Here is a 23,078-nt window from a genome sequence, read left to right on the forward strand (position 1 = left end):
GCACATATTAGTGAATGAGGCCCATTTATATTTATGTAAAAACTAAAAGTTAAAAATAGGACCTGTAATAGTTAGTAGCTCATTGTCTATTAACAAGTGATAGTCTGGAGAAGCTCATGATGTCGAAAGGCCAAAAACAATAAATCACATCTGAATATAGGCCTGGGAACTAAATTGGTATGAATGGACTTTTTTATTGGGGGTTAGTTTTGAGTCATATAGTCTGTATCCCAGTGCACGTCATGACAGTTGTAGTATGACTGACTGACTGATTAAAATAACCACTTTCAAATCAAGTTCAAAGAGAATAATTCAGTAAATGCAGTTGCATGGACAATATTTCCGTAGCCAAACTGAAATAAATCTGATCATAGATTCCAACTTAACTGTTTCCATGGACTAAATAAAGTGGCTGAATAAAGTGATCAATAACATATTAGTTTTTATGGCCCTAGGCATTTAATCAGAATATCACTTTGACAACACGGTTCCATCCACTTGAAGCCTCTAATCTGCCAGAAATGTAACAGAGGAAGATGTCAGTGTTATACCCACATGGGGCAAGCATGCTCAGAAAGAATACAATTATTCTAACCATTCGGACTGTTTTTACATGTATTAGGTGCTAATATCTTCCGATTGAATGGATTATCAAAAGGTTACACCACCCCTTTCAAACCAAATGAAAATTATTTGTGATCGTGCGGGATCACAAATAATGGATGCAAAGGGAGGGGGGGGGGGAGAAAATCTCAGCACAGAGGGAGAAAGATGAAGCCAAAGAGAATAACAAGTGAAAAAAAAGAGAGATCAGTTCAGATCCTCTTATCCTGCTGTCAGTGTTATTGTAAGGGATTTATTCACACACACAGAAAGGGAGGAGAGGATAGAGAAAAAAAACTTCCCCAGGGCAGTGGCCCTTCAGTCTATCCCTCCATCCCACTAAGCCCCTGTCACCTTCCTCAGGACCCGGCAGAGCTGCCACCCAGCCCCTTAATAGGAAACAGAAGAGCTCTATGGAATGCTATGGGTGGCTGGTTATAGGGGATTATTGTGTGTGTGTCCTGAAATTTCCGGGTGACAGAAAGCCCCCTCCTTCCCCCAGAAAACACACATCATAGGGCCCTTATATAGTATTCCTTTCAGATGGCTTAGTAGCAGGGAACAGCATCATCACAGCTGTAATTCATCCGGTCTTTACCCGTTTCCATCTCTGACAAGATATTCCATCAAACACTCCTGTGCTGTGAAGTCAGATTCACGGGTTAGCAACAGTGTTACATTACTTAATCACAGAGCAGCTTCACATTTAACCAGAATAAATCAGTGGAAGATTCTGCAGCATAATGTAGCTAACCTGCTCCGGTGTATTGAAACTGGTTTCCTGTTTCATTTAAATCCCACTATCCAGCGATCCTGGATAGTGGGATTTGGGACGTGCACCTGGCCTTGCACCATAAGCACCCCAGGTTGGTAGCTTTAAGTTAATCTTTCTCAATGTCACGCATATTGTAGCTATTCCTAAAAAGCTAACAGATGCCTAGAAGAGTAACGACTGGGTAAACTCACAGCAGCTCACTGGACCACAAACAGAGCCTGAAGGGTGAAAGCTGTCAGACTGCTGTGCAAGCTCTGACCCATGACGTTCTATCCATAAATGGTGCTGGTTCCTCTTACTGACAGGCTCCACAGGCAGCTTCTTACATGATGAAACAGACTTTACTGACATTGGACAGTGGCTCACTGCTATACCGGCTGATAGAACAATTCTCTTAACATTTAACTGCACTCAACCATGGAAGTGACCAAACGAAAAAAAAAAGATATTTTAACAAAAGCAGAAATAATCAGCCTTGCGTCACCTACACATCCTGTTGCTCTGCTCCATATATCTAACTGCTGCTTGCTGACAGTACCCACCAGCCTACCCTCTATCCATATGTTCATTTTAAGCTCATGCTGCATTCAACGTGCTTCTCGGATGGTCCCATTACTTCCAGAGATAATGTGGAAACATGGGCACTACGAAGTAGACGTGTTGCATTTTATTGCTCATTGCATTTTAACAATATGTTAATAGCAGTTTCTAAAATGTTATATTGCTAGACCTGACTTGTTATCGATAAATAATAAATAACTTTTCCTACTAATCTTGGCCACTCTAAGTGGAATGACAGTAACAGTTACAACCTAATACCATATTACCAATGACATGTGAGCAGGAATTGATCTTCAATAGGTGCATTAATAGAAAGTTTCTTAGCATCAGCAAAACGTCGTGTACATACTGTACATGTTCCTAGTATTTCTGAGTTGTTTCATATTCATGTAAGTTTTCAATGAATTTTCTCAGTCAGGAAATACTTTTTCCGATTATTCTGACACCACATGAATGCACCCTCATTCATCAACTGTTAATTAACCTCAGATGCTCCGATGCTGCTTTGAGTCATTGTGCCCAAATCAACTGTACCAGGACAACTTTGCCATTCAATTGATGCACAATAAGTTTAGAGTGACTTCACTACAGCAACTCACTGTCAGCATGTCGTCGCACTTCATGTCTGGCAGTTCTCCGTCTTCCCCCTTGTTGTAGAACTTCCTGAAGAAGTTGAAGGCTACCACTGTGTAGAGGTACACCACCACTGCTAACAGGCCAACTGTCAACACCAGCTGGAAGACAGGAGAAAAAAAGGCTGCTTTGATGTCTGGATACAAAGAAAACATGACAAATGTGGCAACCATAACTCCATTCTTACTATTTATATCTATATCTTATATTTAGCATGTGTTTTTATTTGTAAGATACATTCAAATGACGGATATATTCTTACTCAACTTGTCAATTTTCAGATCTTCATCTTACTACATTTCTCAATTGCTGAGGTTAATTGTTTTTAGAGATACCAAATTATGGAAAGGCTTTGCCTACCTGCAAAAACACATTCCTATATAAAATGCCACAAAAAATGCCAAAAAGACCATTTAGCAGGTGTTTTGTAACTGCTTCTCTCCATGTGTTGTTGTCCATTGTATCCATTCATTTGTTTCAGTCATAGTGATATTTATCATTACTATTGTTCAGGACTCAATATAAATGGTAAATGGTCTGTATTTTGTAGAGCTCCTCTCTAGTTATTTCAACTTTACATCACATCCTCATTCACCCATCATTCATACAGGAGGAATGTAACTTGGAGGAGACTATTCTTTCACACTGAAGCCATGCTTCAGGAGCAAGTTGGGGTTCAAGGACACTTCGACACGTTGACCCATAGGAGCTGGGGATCAAACCCCCAACCTTCTGATTGAGGGACGACCCACTCTACCACTGATCCACAGCCGCCAATATTAGTAGGTGTTTAAGCCAGTATCCCCAACAGACACAACATACTCATACTAATGTCACACTCACATGTTCTGTTTTAATATTATTCTTGTTATATACATATACACATATATATATACACACATATATATATATATATATATATATATATATATATATATATATATATATACATATTGGGGCGGCTGTGGCTCAGTGGTAGAGTGGGTCGTCCCTCAATCAGAAGGTCGGGGGTTCGATCCCCAGCTCCTATGGGTCAACATGTCGAAGTGTCCTTGAGCAAGACACTGAACCCCAACTTGCTCCTGAAGCATGGCTTCAGAGTGTGAATGAGTATGAAAGAATAGTCTCCTCCAAATTACATTTCTCCTGTATGATTGATGTGTGAATGGGTGAATGAGGATGTCATGTAAAGCGCTTTGAGTAGTTGAAATAACTAGAAAGGCGCTATACAAATACAGACCATTTACCATTTACCATATATAGCTACTATTAGTTTGCCATACTTTGCAGTCTGTATGTTCATTTTGCGTTCTCTATAACATTGTGAAATTTTAACATTATTTAAGTGGAGGTTTTATGCCTCTCCTTGCACTGTATACGTTATCAGTATTTGCACAAGTTATCAGTATTTGTTATCTTTGCCATTTTATCCATTTTAAAAATAAAAAAACTAAAATAAAACTAGTGAAAATAACAGCATTTTGTTAACTTGTCAGCACTCAGTGAATAACATGCTGTGCATAATGGTCGATCAGTCTGTCACAATGTGGATGTGTTATTTCCAATGTTACCAATGTTTTACACACAGTAGTCGCAGGTGGGTGTGTGGCTACAAGCGTGCAAGTGCTGGAACATGCGAACAGTGTTATTTATGTTGACTTTACTGTAGCTGAATATGTATTTGTTTACCTGTTTGCCATTGTGTGTGACCGAGGACAAAATGGTACGCAGTGTCTTGAAGCCCATGGCAATGTCGAGCAGATGGGCAGCAAAGAAGAAATTGTTATAGTGACCCAGGATGGACATGGTCATATACCAAGCCAGATACAGGAAGGACTGCAGGGAGAAGGAGAGAGACAGAGGGGTTAGTGATGATTACAGATATAAAAAGACAGCTGTAGATATCAATGTTCAATTTGTGGCTACATTTACATGGTTTTCAACATTGGTGCAGGTTAGCATCATCAGCTCATAAATATGTGGCAGCGTCACAGAATTGACATTGAAGAACATTGACTGAACCAAGACGTCTAATAAATCACAAACTGTCAAACCAGTGAAGCAGGATGAAACTCTGCATCGGCAAGATATTGATTAAAAATTGTATACCTGGCTGATATACAATTATTTTCATAAAGTACATTTATGACTATATTTCTTTAACTAAATTTTTTCTTAAAATAAGATTTTCCAGGATGTTCTTTCTGCAAGTTTAAGTTTAATTAAGCATGATTGTTTCTAAATTGAGAAAGAAGACATTTTTAAGATTTAATCATTTAAAATGTAACAAATATTCCCACACCTGCCACAAATCAGTAACAACTGCAACCTTAATCAATAACTAATGGAAGGTAACTATAGTAGTGATTGGGTGGGTCAGTTGAACAAAAATCAGAAAATGTCAAGATAACAAATAATATTCTAATATTTTATTATCATCCACAAACAGGGTAGTTTGTATTATAGCAAGAAAGCAAAGCCCACATACATTAATATACTAGTACTAATGTCATATTAGTAAAGTCGTATAAGTAAAAATGTGATATTCATATTATCATTTATATTATTATTACTACAGTTAACTTAATTTTCATTAATAGAATCCTCAGGGATTACTGTGGACATTGTGATTATATTTAAAATCTTGAATTAAATGAAACCTTGTTACTCGTGAACAGCACATTCTGCAGTGAATCCACAGGATGGAGCCAGACATGGCTGGTGAGTGACTTTGGGCTTCTGCATACTTACATTGTCTGTAAATACAACCCCAAGCTTCCAGATCTGGTACTTGACATCAATGGAGTTAAGCCTGGAAACAGGGGGAGAAAAGGCTCAGAGGGTGATCATGTGTGATACCATATGACCAGAGGAACTTTTGACTTGAGTTGGCAAATTCTCAACGTTTGCAGATGCTCTTTAGATGTGTCCAGTGTGTGATCTGGGAGAAATGTGAAATGAGTAGCATTTTTAAACTGCCCTTTGTACTGGACATTTCTTGAACTTTCATTTGCTGACTTAAAGGACACAAACGAGTCGCTGGATATGAATGACTCATCTGAAATGGTTGTTATATTAGCAACTTGTTTATTGAATGCATGGAAGTTCAGGGAAAAAAAAACCTTGTATGGCCTGGTTGCCTAAAAATGTCTTGTTCAGCATTCGGTGGTACTAAGAGACACTGTAAGCTGTTTTTGGTTAGTACATTTTATTCTAAGGCTGCTTGCCAAAATTAGCATCTCAGTTAATATCACAGTTAACATGAGTTAAGGATGCACCTGGCTGACCTAGCAAGTCAGTTAGCACGAGCATTAGCTGGAGCCTCTCTGGCTCCAAAAAAAACAACGATGGCCCAAAATATAAAGTGAAGGCTTTGAAGTGGCAGTCCGCAAACCAACGGGTGATTCCAGTGGCTACATCCACTTTCAGTGTAAGATAACTATGGTCTGCCCACCATGGAACATTACTGTATGTGCACCTTGCTTAGTGCATCAGTTGAAGTTGTACATTGGAATACTCACTTTCCATGTTTTTATGCTATAGTAGAAGCACTCATTAAAGTCAATGATTTCTTTTATGCATACAGATTACCAAAACAAAATACAGTAAACACAGCTTCATGTATATGAAAAATAAAAACATTTGAATGCAAAAACGTGGGTGTCAATTGGGTTATTGTCTACTTAATTTAAATCACGCTCTTAAGTGTGCACTTAACTATTAATAACATTTTGCCTCCAAACACATCCACTCAGATAATACTCACACAGCAGCCAGTGAGCTGTCTCTCCTGGGCTTTCTCTTTTTGTGAGCATCGCTGAAGTCCAGAGCAGCCTTGTCCATTCCCAGTAGCTCACTAATGCGATCGTGGCCATAAAACTCTCCATATTTATCCATTACCTGGGCAAGAGCAGGACTTCTTTAAAACTCCCCAGTGGATCAACATCTCAAATAGCTTTTCCAACATTGTATGTTTCTTTTAAATTAAACTTTAGGTTTGCAGGGACACAACAAGCTTGCTTGCTGACACAAAGAGCTAAGAACATACTGAGGAAGCTTACTCATGAAACATGCTGTCATCCATAGCAAGCATAGCTTTTCTTAGCTCTGGGGGAAACTAATAATTTGGGACTACTGGTGGTCAGATAGGATCCATTCAGATTACATCCCCAGATCTACAAAAACAGTGATACCTACCTTTCTCTTCACAAACTTGTCCCAGTAGTTGTTGGGGAAAGATCTGAAAATCAGAGGACAAAAGTGAGTCATATCATCTATAAAGGTGTAACTAAGAAAGTAATTTAGGAATTTCAACAAGAAACACAAGAAAATAAAAGTGCATTCGCAGTTTATGAATAAAAATCTTTTTTTTTAAATCAAGTTTTTGGACTGCCCTTTAAATTGGTTCAGTCAAACCCATCACACAGTCTGTTAATCCAACCAAGACTTTTGATAGATTTAGACCTTGTGAGTATTGATAAAGGCAAACATTGTTTAACCAGGTTTAATTATCCAAATCACATTAGATGTGTTGTCAGACCATTTCATTTATATAAGTTGTTTGCCCTTGTTTGACCTTGAAGATGGCGTAGAAGTTTGCCACCTACGACCAGTTTAGGGTGCATAATGTTGTATGAATATAATTTCAAATATGAAATAGCCACTTGTCTAATTACTATATACCTATAATTTCTGTTGATTCACCCAATTATACACAGTTGATGCATTCTTGGTGCTGTAGGAATACAGGATATTTATTTTGAACAGGGAGAACCCCAAGTCAATTATGTGTCTTTGTAAGTTTGCTTCCCCATTTCAAAATTTAACAGGAGTCCATGTCAGCACATGCACACTCTTGCACACACAGGATCTACTCACTGTGTGTTGATTACCAGTCTGTCCCACTGTCCTTTGATGTCATCCTCAGATGGTTGTTCTGTGATGTAAAGGCCATCAAATTCCAGCTTCCTGGCCACCTCCTTTTCACGCTTAAAGATCACCAGTGGCACCTATGTCACACACACACACACACACACACACACACACACACACACACACACACACAGATATTATAGGAGTGATATTTATTTTCAGAAAATTCAAATCATTGTATTGAAAATAAAATAAGAAGAAGAATCATAATAATAGTCAAATATCTCTTCCTATAACTGTATAGGTTTTAATGACAAATACTGGATACAGATTCCAGTATTTTTAACTTATATCAGCTATATATCAATGATCAGTATCCTGCCTTGAGACAGTAGTATCCGATGATGCAGAAGAAAGAGATGACAGTGTGCAGGATGGCCAGGATCCGTAACATGGGCTCCATGTATCCACTGCTTTCCTCCAGGACAAAACGGACTGTGACTGGCTTCAGGGGCTCGCCAGCCTCATCTACTGCTTCCTCCTGTGCTTCCATAACTACCTCTCCCAGTGGATCCCACTGAACACTGCTGTCTGGCTGGGTGCTGGTGTACACCACTTCCCTTTCTTCAACCACAGATGAGGATGTAGAAACCTGGTAGGGACAACTAATTAGTCCTTTAAATGTAGAAATCAAACTAGGTCTGTAACAATAACACAACATGAAAGTCAGCATGTTGTCAGTCGGATGGTTTAACCCAACTTTAAAAAAATCCTGGGCAGCATATGATACAATCAATCCTTACAGTCTTACAATAAAATATACTACCTTTGAATTGAATACTAATTTTAGGATGTTTAGAGCTTTTATAGAATGTCAGAGAACAGTGTATTCCCCCAGACCTTATTCAGGCAGTGGATACAATAAGATAAGTAAAGTAAAGGAAGTTATGAAATACAATAGTCCTGCAACACATCAGCTTTTTAAGGGTTATGTTCTATTTTGTGAACAAAGACTTTGTCTTTAGGAATTTATGGTCACCCAAAGAATCCAATATTCACTCTTAGTTTCGTTTCGGTCTCTTTAGCTGCTAAATGTCCCACTATGTTCACCTGCTGGTCCCCTAGCTTTGTCTGTCTTTTGTTTGCTGCTGAGCAGGTAGGGCACAGTCAGCTTTTCAAGCAGTTTACATGGTTTGGCCACTATGCCAAAATGGCTTCAAAAGCCTGGTGCACATCCTGGGGGCTCGGTGTAGTCTGCTAGAATTATAATAGAGGGAGACATCAGTGTTACCCCCACATGGAGAAAACACGAACAGGAATAATAAACTTATTACAACCAAAGTGAAACAATCGGAATACTGCTAGTGCTAATATCTTCCTAGTGAACACATTATCCAAGTTTTACACCACTTCTTAACCCAAGTGAAAATTACTTCAAATCTGGCTGGATTGGGCCAGTCTGGTTAAATGAGGTATCATTATTCTGATTGGGATATTGTTCTGATTATCAGTGGAATGTTAGGGTCCATGTTATCGCAGCTATTGTGGTAAAACTGTTCAAGTGTTTCTATCAGGTATAATACCTTGTAGCGTTAGGATCATTTGATAAACTGTTCACCTTGACACAGAAGAGAGACATGGTGCTGCATCAATAACTGTCTGGGGCTGTACATTCATTCCTCACAGGAGAACAAACCAGTGTTAGATTTCATTTTCTACCTTCATCCTGTAGCAACATTCGAACACAGCCCCTGGTAATGTACTGTGGCAGTGCTTGTTGGTCCCAATATGCTATTACTGTACCTCTCATTCTCAATGTGGTACAAGGATAGAAGATCTGTGAAAAATGTTTCCATTTCTTAACTGATAACATCTGCTGCGTTACCTTGTAGAACAGGAGGATGAAGTTGATTGCAAAGGCAACAAACAGCGCCAGCATCCTCATGTTGTAGAAGTTCCTGGCAAAGTAGTTCTGCAGTGGAGAAAGGAAGAGGAGTTCCTAATATGTGCCTGGATGTTACAAAGAAGTTGATGTTGGACTGGGAAAATACTGAGATGACAGAGACAGAGATACAAAAACGTAGAAAAGTTCCCTGTACCAGTAGCTTTCTCTGGTAGGCTATGATCTTCTTCAAGAAGGCAGACTCCTGCAGATCAGGTTCATCAGACTTTGAGGTGTGGTGCCTTCTAACTTTTGGCTTCATCTTCTCATTCTTCTGTTGTTTCTCTTGCTTCTCTACATGTCCACCCCTGAAAATGCATAAAAGCAATCACACGCTGCTAGCAAACACGACTGCTTCACTGTGCTTTCACTCAAAGACTTGATCTGGTGATTACATACCACAAAGTATGTTCTAAATTGCTGATCAGAGGAATTTTGCCATTTCTGTGCAACACATTGCATGGGTTTACATATAGAGTAATGAATTTTAAAATAATGGTCTAGAAATATAAATACATTTTATATAATAAAAATATATTAAGTGTTCTTTGTCTGGAGCATTACAATGCCCATTGTAACAAGCAGATTAAATAAAAAAGTGTACATACTCTGATGTTTTCTCCGGTTCACATTCTGACTCTGTTGTTGCTTCCTTCTCTTCTGAGGAAGAGCTTTTTGACTGAAACAGAAAACACTGTTAAATAAACATATCATTTAATAGACAAGTTTATTCTAGCCATGGTAGCTGCATGGCTTAAAGGCAGAGTCTGTAACGTTAGAGAAACTGGCAAGAGTAGCTAGAGTTTGAAAGGAACCAACTGAAAAAAAACCCCACCCCCTCCGTTCAGGTCTCCCTCCATAGCCACTCCCCTACAACACATGAATGTGCACTGCCTGCCTACTGCCACGATGGTGATGAGGGGACTGGCTGCAGGTCTCTCATTCGTTCTGTACACAACCATCCAACAAATGAACAACTCGGAGAGCATGTCCCATAGTGAGATACCTCACTCATGTTTCAGAGAACCGGGGTTCATTTCCTATCCTAAAGTTACACTCTCATGGACCAATCAGGACTTTAAGAAGACTGGGAAGAAAGAAAGCAATAATCAAAATAAATAAAAAAGATGAACAGACTAACACAGACTCACCTGATGTCTCCGTCTGAGCTCAGGTGGGGGTGCTGTGGGTGGGGTTGGGAGGGTCGAGGTAGGAACCGGGGAGTTGAGCAGTTCCGTCAGACTGGCGTTGGGGTTATGTGGGGTGATTTTGTACTGTCCCCCTTCTCTTCTTAAGTCAAGGCCAAAAATGTCTGACAGCAGCTCAGTCTCACTAGTGTTGACTGCCAGGTCAGCCAGGTCCTCCTTTGGGGAGCTGCGGTCAGACGGTCTCTTCTCTCTGTCCTCCGCTTCACCTCTCACCTCATCCTGGGTGGGGTCAGGCATGTTGGCCAGCAGTTCAGACACCTGGGATGGAGGCATTCTATGTATTTAGTAACAACTCTTACAGCATTTAAATTGCTTTATTGATACACAGCTCTAATCTTTAAAGTATTATGTATAGCAACCTTAATGGTCTTGGCCCCCTCCACCAGATTGCCTCCCATGAAGGTATTGTAGAAGATTCGGCAAAATCCCCGGGCCACACTGAACGCCACATGGAGGAGGCCCAGCAACACCGACCAGTAGAAGTACACTAGGGTGGTCACCATGTCCTTAACTGTCATGTTCTTAATCTTCTTCATCTGTTTCTTCAAACTCTTCATGGACAGCACCTGAAAAGAGAGAACAACAACAACGAGGGCTGTTCAATGCCCAACATTTACACATGGTCATGCAAGTCAGTGTTCAAGAACGACCTGCATATCAGTCTTGTTAGCAGCTGACTCTGCTGGGTTAGAAAAAGCACTGCAAATGTATTCTATTTGCCCTTAAAGTTATTGTACTGTAATGCATGTATGTAGTGATGATGTACTTCTGTAGTCAAATACAGAAGTTAGCACAGCCCTAGTTCCCTAGACGACAAGCCAACGATCTATTCACGTTCAGCTATACCTTTGAAATGCTCCATAACACACCGACAGCCTTTTCATGCTTGTGTTTGGTGCTGTGTTTGCTTTCACCTTTATGAGCAGCATGACGTTGTATCGTAGAGCCAACAGAGCCATGCGGACAGTGGTAACAGAGAAGAAGCCCATCTCGGGGTTCTCCTCGTCCGGCTTCTCCCGCTCACTCTCCTCTTTCACTGCTGATCTCTCACCAACGTCAGACATCTGAGCTGCCAACTGCATTTCAAATATGGTGTCCTCGCAGAAATTCACAAACAGCTCCATCTTCTCCTTCTCCCCTCCTTCATTCACCACATCAAAGATGAACTGACGCTTGGATTCTTTGACCTGGGCAGAAGGTAAATGAGTGAAAACCAAGCAATTCTTGTCAGACGTGTGGCTTCCTCTACATGCTTGGAAAGGAAGGGGTCAGATGGGGGGTGTTCAGTTGGTTGCAATCTGCAGCCTCACTAACAGATACCACTATGTCCTTCACACTGCACCTTTCATTGATTCATATGCTGTAGCATCTTTACCTGAGGTTTCTCCCACTGCGTTCGACTGGACTCGCTGATCTCAAAGTAGACCCTCTCGATGCGTTTAGCGCTGCCCATGATCTCGATCCGACCCAAGTAGGGTTGGAAGTAGTTGAGGACACTCTCTGCCAGCTCCAAGAAGGTCTGCAGCCGGGTGTCGTGAGGCATATGCTCCGACAAGTTGGTCAGCAAAACCGCCACATTGAAGCCAATGTCCTTTTGAATCACAGTTTAGTTTAAATAGATTTTTTTCCCCCAATACAACAGTTTTTTCTTTTCTTTTTCTTCTTTTCTTTTTCAACATGTTCCCCACTCTAAGTTCAGCACCATTCAATCTCCATAAATGAGGATGGCACCAGAATGCCTTCTCAAAATGCTACACCCAGAAATAGAAATAACTAGAGAGCTCAGCTACTAACCCTCCTATAAGATGCTGAAACAATGGCTCTAAAAATAGATTTTAATATGAGATTTAAATCATACTGAAGGGCTTAAATTTCGACAATTTGAGGCCCCTTTTAGACTTTTTAAGATCTTTAAACATCAAGGCATTTACCTTGGCTGGCTCATGAAAGCGCTCCACGAATTCTTCATAGTCAAGGAGTTCGTTCTCATCAGTCTCGGCACAGGAGAGCAGGAACTCTGTCTCAGACTGCGTGTAGTGTTTGTGGCTCTCCATGGCCTTATGGAAGTCTCTCTTGGAGATGACACCTGTGAGTTCATTCATAAATCACCTACTTTTAACAGTCAGTCAGTGTTATGGAAAGGAACCCTACAGAGACCTTTTATGTTAAAGAGTGAGATCCTTTTTTTAAACCTTTTTTTTCCTAAACTTGAGACTCGTCTTGATTGGAAAAAAAAGCTAATTTGGCCCTACAGAAGACAGGACATGTTGTATATTTCAAACCAGTGAGAAGAGCTCAGAGGGAAAAACACAGAATCATTTTGATAATTTGATATGGTAGATTTCCATCTTTGGCAGGAAATTAGAAAATCTGTGTGGGCTCAGTCATAAGAAGAAACTCACACACTCTATTCTCACACTCTATTGAGACTCTATTTTTACATATTTTGGTTTCGAAATGAATAACAGATGTATATACATACATACACACACACACACACACACATATATATGTGTGTGTGTGTGTGTGTGTGTGTGTGTGTGTGTGTGTGTGTGTTTATGTGTGTATGTATGTATGTATGTATTTGTATATATATATATATATACACACACATAAATATATATTTAGTTGAGTTACAACCAGAGTCACAATAAACATCTTGGAATTTTGAATTTTAATTACGTTGCAGCTTTTGCAGCCTGCACTTAGGATAACAATGTGAGCCTGGGAGTAGCAAACACAAGCACCTTTAGTGGATGTGCTTTGACGGGTGCAGTTGCTCTCAAGGATTATATTGCAGCCATTGCATCCTATTTTGCGGCTGCAGGATCTGCTCGATCAATTCCTTGACTTTTTGTTCCTATCAATCATTTAGACACCAAAATATATACAAATGGGGTCCGTAGATCTTCTAAATGATTCTGGTGCTTCCCCAGTGACAAATACGATGAAAGATAATATGGGATTTGAGTCTTGCCTTTTCCATCAGGGTCGTACTCTTTGAAGGCATCTGAGGAGGTCAAGTCTTTCAGTTTGAGAAACATGTCAAAGAACTTCAGGATCATCTCCACATTGTTGGAGGACTCAACCAACATGTCCACCATCTGCTTCCCAATTGTTCCATTTACCACATTACCTGTAAAAATAAGACAACACATTTAAAATATAGGAATTCTCCACAAATCACACTGCATAACACTTGAAATTAAGGACTCCGGTCCTCAAGGTGTCATGTAACCATAACCAATTAGAATGCGTGTGAAACCGGAAACAACCTGAGGGAGAACATTACAAAATTAATTCAAAATTCAATCATTTCTAACACTACAAAAATGTTGGTTGGGTATTTTATTATTCCCCCAGTAATTAATAAATTGAATTGTCTGGCTTTCCCTGTTTGCAATAAACTTTTCTTGATAACATGACTTCAGAAATCCCATGACCTATAGGCACCTTCTTTATTTAAATAAAATAATACATTTATTTAATATTCATGAAAGCAAACCTACCCTCCAACATAGACAACAGCATGACCACCATATCTTTCTGGAGATCCATCAGTTCCTTCAGTAGTTCTATCTGACTGGAGTCCTGCGGTGAAAAATGGAGAGAAAGAAAAAGGGAAGTGACCATTTTGCAGCCATTTACCCTCCTTTGTTTAACTTTGTGACTTGGAAAGTCCACTTGGAAAGCCCTGTCCGCACGTGACTAGTATTTACCGGAGGACCTCTAGTAATTAGCAATAATTGTGAATTCATAATGATAAGTGTAAATGCCATGCCATGTGAATACAATTCTTGCCATATTTCGCCAAACACAGAGGTCATGTGATAACATTAGTTCTGTGCAAATTGTCATCTTGGTGATTTTGGGTTGTGTTATTTTTTTCCTCTCTTTTTTTCGCAGTCAAGCATTGCAACATATGGTAAGATTTTAACTCACCTGAGACAATTTCATCTGCATATGAGCGAAGACATGTAGGAAGCCAACCACAGCATCCCACAGTCGACTATGGGCCAAACTCTGCTGGTTGCCAGTACATGGACCCTAAAGCATCATCAGTACCAATCACAGTCACGTCAGCACCAACAATAACCTGTACAGTAGGTTTCTTGTATTGAAATATCAGAGTATTTGATACAGTTACAGCCTACAGATACTAAATAATATCAGTGTCATGTTGCATGTACATTAACCTAAATAATTTCTTTGAGATCACCGATTTCTTGTCATACCCAGAGACAGATAATCAGGGCTTGTGCCAAAACAATTCATTTTTTATTATTATAACTGATGATAGACATTTCCTCAAACTCTGCTTCAAATGAATTAACAATTAAGGAATCGCTCTGCCGTATTTCATTTTAGCATTGGAAGCAACAACTAACTGCCCTGAAAGGGACTTCTAATAATTACAAATGACTAATATTGACTGCTAAACCCCTTCAGTGCTCTGGTAGTTTTAAGTGCAACATTTTAAGTGCAACGTCTTCTCATACCTGGATGTACTCTGTGAGTGTGTTGAAAACCTGCTTGGCCACATTTATTGCCTTGGAAAAATTCCTCTGGCCCTGCTCATCAATAACATCTTTCCCAGAATAATACCAGTAGAAATCACTGATAGACTCCTGAGAGAGTAAAGAGAGAGGTCAGGAGGGAGAAGAAACGACGACAAGGTGACACATCATCGTCAGTAGTGGTAGTGAAACAACAACTAGCTAAGGGGAAAAATGAGAAAAGTCTGCCTCATTTATGAAAAGTTGTAATAATTCACTTGTCAAACACTTGTCAAAATCACTTGTTAAAAACCAAGGAACATTTTTTTTTTAGTCCGAGGGACATTCAAATCATCTATACAGACAGAACATAAAGCAGAAGGTGGCTCTGCAGCATAATACAACAATGCTGTGCATGGTCTGTACAGCAATCTGCTACTGGGTTTTTTTATACTGTGGGTGTGAAGAGACAAGTAATAATTAAGTGTGACATGTGACAATGTTTAGGACATTGTCACCATGTTAGGTAATGATTTTAATGCTGCTCTGCATTTCTGCATATGAGCCCAGTGCATAAAATGGCCTCATAACTGTAAAAAAAAACTAGTAACATAAAAAACTGATTTTAATAAATAACATTAGACAGATAGAAAAGGTTAAAAGTGTTTGTTGTGTTGCTTAAGTTCATACTGAACTGTCCTTGAAGTTCACTGAATAGGATTATATGGTTTTCAGTCAAAAGTTTGATTCAAAGAACACACATAATACACATCTTAGTTTTTTAGTTAATCAAGATAAGTCCCTTATGAACCAGCACAGATGAACAAAAGGAGCTTGCCTGCACTCTGAGGAGGTAGTCAACAGTAGAGATAATGATGTTGACAGTTGTATTGTTCCCTGTCTGTGTCCTCAAGTAGTTCTGGAAGTCTGAAACAGGATATAGCAAAATATTGCAACTTTATTTCAACACATTTTACAAGCATACTGTTGCATGGCACTTGTTGCATGTTATGCCTCGTTATAAAACAATGAAATCAAAGCAGAGGACAGCGTTGAGTGTCCAAAACATAAGGGGTCATCTTCTGAATAAATCTGCTCTAATCACTTGGTTAATTAAAGCATGTAAAACTTTATGTTCTTCAATCTTAACGATGACATGTTGGTAACAAATTTCCTATCATTGCAATCACACACAGTTTGTGAGGAAAGAGAACTTAAATAATGTTGTCAGCTCAACACTTTAAAGGAGAACTCTGGTATTTTGTAGACCTTTGTATTAAACAATAAGATCTTAGTCCTTTTTGTTTAACCACAAACAGCTGTCATAACCCTGTCTTCAAAGCCGCCAGACCAGGGGTGCCCAATATGTCGATCTCGATCTACCGGTTGATCGCGGAGGTAGTGCGGGTATATCGTGTGACATTAAAAAAAAAAAAAAAAAAAGTCGTGCTTGCGACTTGATTGACGTACAGGGTGGCCAGTCTGTGATCTCTTCTCTGCTACGGGTCGCGGGCAGGGCCAAGCACGCAGTCAAACGCGCTAGCTACTGCAAAACTCCAGCCAGCGAAGTGAACTAGTTAGCCTTCCAATCTATATCTACTAAAGAAGGGATACTCTGGGATGGGGAATAGGATAGGAAGGGATACAATGGGATAGGAAGGGATACTCTGGGATGGGGAATGGGATAGGAAGGGATACAATGGGATAGGAAGGGATATTTGACTCCATTCAGTGCAAGTCATCAGAGTAAGGTAGTGACCATAAATGTGGTGAATGGTCCAGTTACTCTTGTGACCTGTGTGCAATATTGATGGTTACATCACTTTTTGTCACCTATGTGCATTACTGCTGTCAATTTTTATGTGTAATACCTAGGGTTACATTAGCTGCAGTTATACAGTGTATGCCAACATATATTCTATATATAAAGTATACTCAGTATATATAGAAATGAATATATGTTTAGCATTTTTAATGTAGGTAGATCATTTTGACCTGGTCATTTTAAAAGTAGCTCGCGAGCCGAAAAAGTGTGGGCACCCCTGCGCCAGACTCTTAACAAAACAGTTATTTTACATCACAGAACACAGGAGTTGATGGTTTACTGCTGCCTCGATTGGTTAGTAGTTTGAAACTGAAAGAACCCTTTAAAACACAAAAGTCATACAAAGGTATCACTGTCTGGTCACTTCGAAGGCAGCGACACAGCAGTTGTCTCTGTTTGTCTTACAGGTCTATCTCTATAGGGATCATTTCCATAGTGTTGTCAGACACTAATAATAACTGGAGAGTAGCTTGAGCTCGAGGCCAGCAGAATGTTCTCAAATACTCCTCAGACATTGGAGCCACTTTTATATAAATTATTTAGCCCAAAAATATGGTGCCGCCCATGAGAAACGTGGTCAAACTGGTTAACATCTAAAAACACTTTTAAGCACGTGATTAGGACATTTACCCACAATTTTGATGCTTATGTTCCAAGACGGAATCAGTAAGTACGAGAGGACACACCTGAGTTATGTCCTTCACAGAGCAGCTGCAGGAAGCGGAAAAGGTCACAGGTAAACTCATCATCCTGCATGACCTTCTCACCTGGCCAGAGAGAAGAAACACACACCCAAACACATACATGCACACACACACAAAGACACACACACACACACATGCGGACACACATATGCACAAGCACATACGTAGGTATGCACAAACATACACACAAGAACATGGGTATGTGCAACACACACAAAAACGCACACACACATTCATATATACAGACACACATACACATAAAGAAAGTCAGAGAACAGAGGAGACAAAAGCAGACAACACATAGGAAAGGGATAGACAGACAAGAAGATGGAGAGTGAGGAACTATTAAAAAGAGATGGTGCTAATGTGAGGACATCCCCTGTGTTTTCTTTCAGTTAGTGGAAGGTGTATGGTCATAATACAACGTTCCTACCTAACAAACACACAAACACACACACTTACAATGCTCACTCTTGGCTGAGCAGAGGGCAGCCACAGCACTTGATGGTAGACTGAAGTGGACTGATTTTTAAATTGCAGCATTTTGCAGTCTGGGCTGAATTTAGGCTATTTTCTTTTTATTTTCATCAAGGTTTCCACTTTGGTTTACAAAAAAAAAAACCTGTTGGTCACTTCTTGCCATTGTGGTTTCTGCATAGATTACAAATGCATTGAGGGAGTTGAGGACAGCCTCTCTGACTGTGCTAAAATGCTGCTTTGAACCACCGAATGCAAAAGGAAAAGAGGGTCAGAGAAAGAAAGATGAGACACTGCACAATAACATCAACAGAAACACTAACAGAATACATCCAATATGGCAACAAACTGAACTGGGCTGAGGGAGGAAGATCTGAGGGTCTGAAACAAGACTGAAAGTGCCATTTTCTTTTCAATTTTAACGCAGGCAATTTAGTGGCAGCGCAAACTTGTTATCAATAGATCAGTCCCTCCTGGGTGTCAGATGCTCAAAATGATTGAATTTGCGCTGACTTCTGCTGATGTTGTGTAATGGAAAAACAAATAATCTAGGGGCTCTCACCCAATATGGGCTGGAATAAGCTCCACCCTGTTATCATACTGATAAGAAGGAGCATTTAAGAGATGTCCTCTGAGTTGGATTTGCCTGGAATACGTCAAAGGCTTCTTCTACTAGAACTCCTTCCAGAGGTCAAGTCAGCCCAGACACCTTACTCAGGAAATTTGTTTTTCCGTAATCTCATTTCTCAAAGCTCATCATTATCATCATTATATTTATCTATTATCCATCTATCTATTTAGCTGTACATTTTATTTTATTTTCTTATTTTTTTAGTTGTATATACCTTATTTATATTTCTTACTTACTTACTTGCTGGTGTGTTTTTCTTTGATACTGTTAGCAGTGTTACTGGGACCAGAGACACAAGAATTTCACTGCCAGTGATTGCTTCATGTAACTGCTGAGCATGTGACAATAAAGTCTTTGAATCTTTGAATCTTGAATCATCAACTGGTAAATCCTGTGCAATGGCCACATTACTGCCAACACTGCACCAATCCACCAATTCTCCCACTTCGTCTCAACCTTTAAAACTCTGGAGTGAGTTGTCAAGTTACCCAAACTCAAAAGGTGGAAGTCATTTTCCATTTTCTAGCACAGTATCATGACATCAGACTTAGAGGTACCGATTCGCTTCCTGGCCACTCACCTATCTATCACCTACCTAAAACTATCTCTGTAAAAGGCAGTGATACAATCCAAAGGTCATCATACAGAACAATCTACCTGTCTAACATTCTCACTCGGGTTATACAAGGACCAGATGGAATATAATAACGGCAAGTGTTGGGAGTAACACTTCACAAGTATGAAGTGCAGTAAGTAAAGTTACAGTAATTGATTACTTTAATCAGTAACAACATTTTACTAATAGGATTTTGGTCATTTTATTTCATTTACTAGCAAGAGCCAGCCAGTGACAGCGAGAGGTCGTCCCTACACCACATTTCTCATATCGCCCATTGGATGGGGATTCTACATACATCTATACTCAAGCTTGCTTCTATAAGTACAGAAGCTGCAGTCCCTCTGGCCTCAGAATACCCATCTGTTTTTTAACACTCTTCATCAGTATAGAGGGTTTTATATTTGTAAATGTGAGTGGTGAGTGGTTCCAGTAATTGTCAGTGGTTTTGTTTAAAATGACATTTCTACATGTAAATGTAGCATAAGGTAATTTGTAAGATTTCTTTAGAAGATTGAACCAAAAATATGGTGCGGATGCAACAAAATTCCTGTCTCACATAAATAAGGCGAGGATTGGTTGAATTTGTGTTCATTCATGTGATGTCAGGGCCAAATTCCTGGATGAGTGAGCAAATTTTATGAAGCACTCTATGAAAAGAAACTCAATACTTGTTCTATTGATTATATGGCAATAAAACTCACTACTGAATCTGGATCAGTAGATCTGATAGTTGGTGTTAAATCATTAGGTGTCATCATTAGGATATGATCTTTAGACTTTTCAATAACAATGACAAGCAACCTAACTCTGTATTAAGTGACTGTGTAAAGGGGCAGCACTGTTGCCTCACAGCAAGAAGGTTCTAGGTTTGAAGTATGCATGTTTTCTCAGTGCTTGCATGGGTTTTGTCCGGGTACACCGGCTTCCTCCCACAGTCCAAAGACACGCAGGTTAATTGGTGACTAAAATTGTCTGTAGGTGTGAGTGTGAGTGGTTTTCTGTCTCTATGGGTCAGCCCTAGCTGGGATTGGCTCCAGCCCCCCCAGGACCCTAAAGGATAAGGGGTATAGACAATGCACTTTCAGGCTTATTCCCAACACAATAATAAATCAGATGAGGGGAATACATTTTTCAAAGTTGAAAAAATGATGAGACCATATTAACTTCTTATCTTTAATATGTAAATAGATGATTTATAGCTAATGATGTAGTGTTCGGTAAATGCACATCAAATTTCCTTTAGTCCATCAAAAACTCTAAGGCTATAACAGTATACGCAGTATAATGCATGATTACAGCTACAACCAAATTATGAATTTGAAAACCAATACTGGTGTAGAAAGTCAACACATGGAATCATAAAAAAGGATGGGTTATTCAAATTAAGTTTTCACGTAAGCAAAACATCATGAAGGACAAATACAGAAAAAATACAAATACAGACTACAGAAAACAGCTCAGCCAGTAAACAGAGTAGAGGGGTTGAAGGAAGGAGGAAGAAAAGAGAAAAGAATCAGAGTTTATCCCCCTCCACTCACAAAGCAGCATGGCCAAGACAGCCACTTTACATTCCAAAGTGCAACACTGGACCGAGAGGTCTACTGGTAAACCAAACACAACATTTGAAAAGGTGAGAGATGAGAAGTAAGCAGGGCTGCAACTACCAGCTATGTTTGTTAGGTTTGGTTTTGCATTCATCCTTGTATAATCCTTGGCTAATTCCATTTAATCAATTATTCCATGAGAGGTCATTGATATCTAAAAATGTTAGAGCTGAATCAACTGATTTTTTTTGCCAGAACGGGGGGGGGGCAGAGCAAGCTGTAACCATTATAGTTGCATTGTGTCGCATCATAAACATGCTCAACATGTTAGAAAACCAATTACACATTCTAGCAGACAAAGAGCAACATTAGCATTCATGTGGTGTGGAGCGTCCACTTGATGACTGTAAATCCAATATTCACTCCTTTTAGCTCTGTTTTGGTCTCTACCAACTCCTGAGAGAACTATTTAGCTCTTGAGCTGCTAAATGTTCACCAGTTATTCTCAACAGCTCAACACTAAGTTGCAGACAGACACAGGTAGTGCACAGTGGGTTTTCACTGAAAGCACTGACCTGGAAACAATGCTAACGATAACGCTTTGCGAAAACCAAAAAATAGAAGGAAGTTTGGTTTTATTCTAGAAGCCATTACACTTGACACTTAACAATACAGAGCAAGAAATGGTCAGTGTCTTGTGTATAGGACTACTAAATGCACTTGTACTTTGACCTTTTACTTATTTTAGATATAATAATATGTGCCTTTGTGGTGTTGGATTAATACCAGTGGCTAAAATACATGTAGAGCTGAGAGGAACTGCAGAGTTGGTGATAATTCTTTGGTCGCTGTCAGTGACCCATCTCACATATACACTTATTTAACCCATTTGTATTATAGAAATATTGATGACTGCAGTTTTAATGGAGGCTTAAATTCTTATTTTTTTGTTTGTCACTTCTTGTAAATCATTGCAGCCCCGAGAGTGAGTGTGAAAAAAAAACAGATAGTGGCTGAGAACACAGAGGGGATTGTACACTTCACAACAGATAGCAACCGACACAATAACCATCTCCATAACTGAGACAAAACAACCAGCTGACTTTAAGTTGACTACATGACCGAGAGGGTGGGGGTGGAGGATGAGGGTGCGGGAGAGCAATAGTTATATCAGTAATATTTAGAATGTGCCAGATACTGTACAAATCCTGAGAGAAAGGCACACAATGGATTCTGTTTAAGATAACAGGTTGTGACTCTACAGCCACACTTCTACTAGTTCTGCCTCGACATGGACATGATATTTGAATCTTAACATCTATATGGTACATTCCAAAACGACTCCTCATAGTATCGTCATTAGTTTGCTCATTGTGACAGAGACTGACAAGACACATTTTTCACTCAAAATTCATAAGTGACTAAGACTTCTTCATGCTAATACTTAATACTAAGCAGTATTAAAAAGAAGACTGACTACACAATCAACTAGAGAGTGAGTTATAATTGGCCTAACCAAAAAAACAGCAGGTAAGGATGGAGTTTGGAGGTCTAAACTCAGGACCTGGACAGAACTGACACAACAACTAACCAACTGTAGTGAGAGAGAGAGAGAGAGAGAGGGAGGGAGAGAGACAGATGGAGAGACAGAGAGAGAGACAGACAGAGAGAGAGAAAGAGAGCCCAACACACACGAAAATGGCAGGAGGCATAATTACCACGCTCATGAGTGATGACTGAGGAAGGGAAGAAAGTGCAGTAAACCAAAATGAGAAAAGGAAAACAGGGGGAAGAAAGAAAGAGAGAAAGAAAGTAAGAAACAAAGAAAGAAACAAAGAAAAAGATTACATATAGGGAAAAGAGCTTTTAAAAATTCCGAATTTTGTTGTTTGGTCAAAATGAAAATAATGTGTAACAGAAAACCTGTACACCTCAGAAAAACCCAGTAAGAGCTGTTTACAGGAAAAAAGGTAAGATATAGAACACCAAGACCATTTTTAAAAAATCTTTTTTAAGTGGTTAACATGATTTCTTTGTATTCACAAGACAATAATGAGGAAATTGGGAGAAGAAAAATATTATCATCTGTAGTTAATGCCATGACTTAAAAGAAACAGTAATGATGACTACAAAGTCTGTTTTAGTAATTACTGGTTTGTTAAAGGGTTTTTTCTTCATTGTGCACATA

The 23,078-nt window shown here is 39.4% G+C and overlaps 1 protein-coding gene across 1 annotated transcript in view; it reads right to left on the reverse strand.

The window, feature by feature from the left end:
* Nucleotides 1-23,078, reverse strand: part of ryr2a (ryanodine receptor 2a (cardiac)) — a 154,758-nt gene that overhangs the window by 4,354 nt on the left and 127,326 nt on the right. The window contains exons 90-111 of the mRNA XM_070852298.1: nt 22,609-22,626; nt 17,602-17,682; nt 15,929-16,017; nt 15,094-15,222; nt 14,537-14,641; nt 14,104-14,185; nt 13,572-13,730; nt 12,526-12,680; nt 11,970-12,185; nt 11,509-11,781; nt 10,954-11,160; nt 10,538-10,852; nt 9,995-10,065; nt 9,544-9,694; nt 9,330-9,416; nt 7,827-8,096; nt 7,451-7,581; nt 6,770-6,812; nt 6,339-6,472; nt 5,324-5,384; nt 4,262-4,408; nt 2,539-2,673 (exon numbers count right to left, since the gene is read on the reverse strand). Of these exons, the coding sequence (XP_070708399.1) occupies nt 2,539-2,673; nt 4,262-4,408; nt 5,324-5,384; nt 6,339-6,472; nt 6,770-6,812; nt 7,451-7,581; nt 7,827-8,096; nt 9,330-9,416; nt 9,544-9,694; nt 9,995-10,065; nt 10,538-10,852; nt 10,954-11,160; nt 11,509-11,781; nt 11,970-12,185; nt 12,526-12,680; nt 13,572-13,730; nt 14,104-14,185; nt 14,537-14,641; nt 15,094-15,222; nt 15,929-16,017; nt 17,602-17,682; nt 22,609-22,626 (3,059 nt within the window). The remainder of the gene's footprint in view (nt 1-2,538; nt 2,674-4,261; nt 4,409-5,323; nt 5,385-6,338; nt 6,473-6,769; nt 6,813-7,450; nt 7,582-7,826; nt 8,097-9,329; nt 9,417-9,543; nt 9,695-9,994; nt 10,066-10,537; nt 10,853-10,953; nt 11,161-11,508; nt 11,782-11,969; nt 12,186-12,525; nt 12,681-13,571; nt 13,731-14,103; nt 14,186-14,536; nt 14,642-15,093; nt 15,223-15,928; nt 16,018-17,601; nt 17,683-22,608; nt 22,627-23,078) is intronic.

This window comes from Pempheris klunzingeri, chromosome 20 (genome assembly GCF_042242105.1).
Source record: "Pempheris klunzingeri isolate RE-2024b chromosome 20, fPemKlu1.hap1, whole genome shotgun sequence".
Taxonomy (NCBI): domain Eukaryota; kingdom Metazoa; phylum Chordata; class Actinopteri; order Acropomatiformes; family Pempheridae; genus Pempheris; species Pempheris klunzingeri.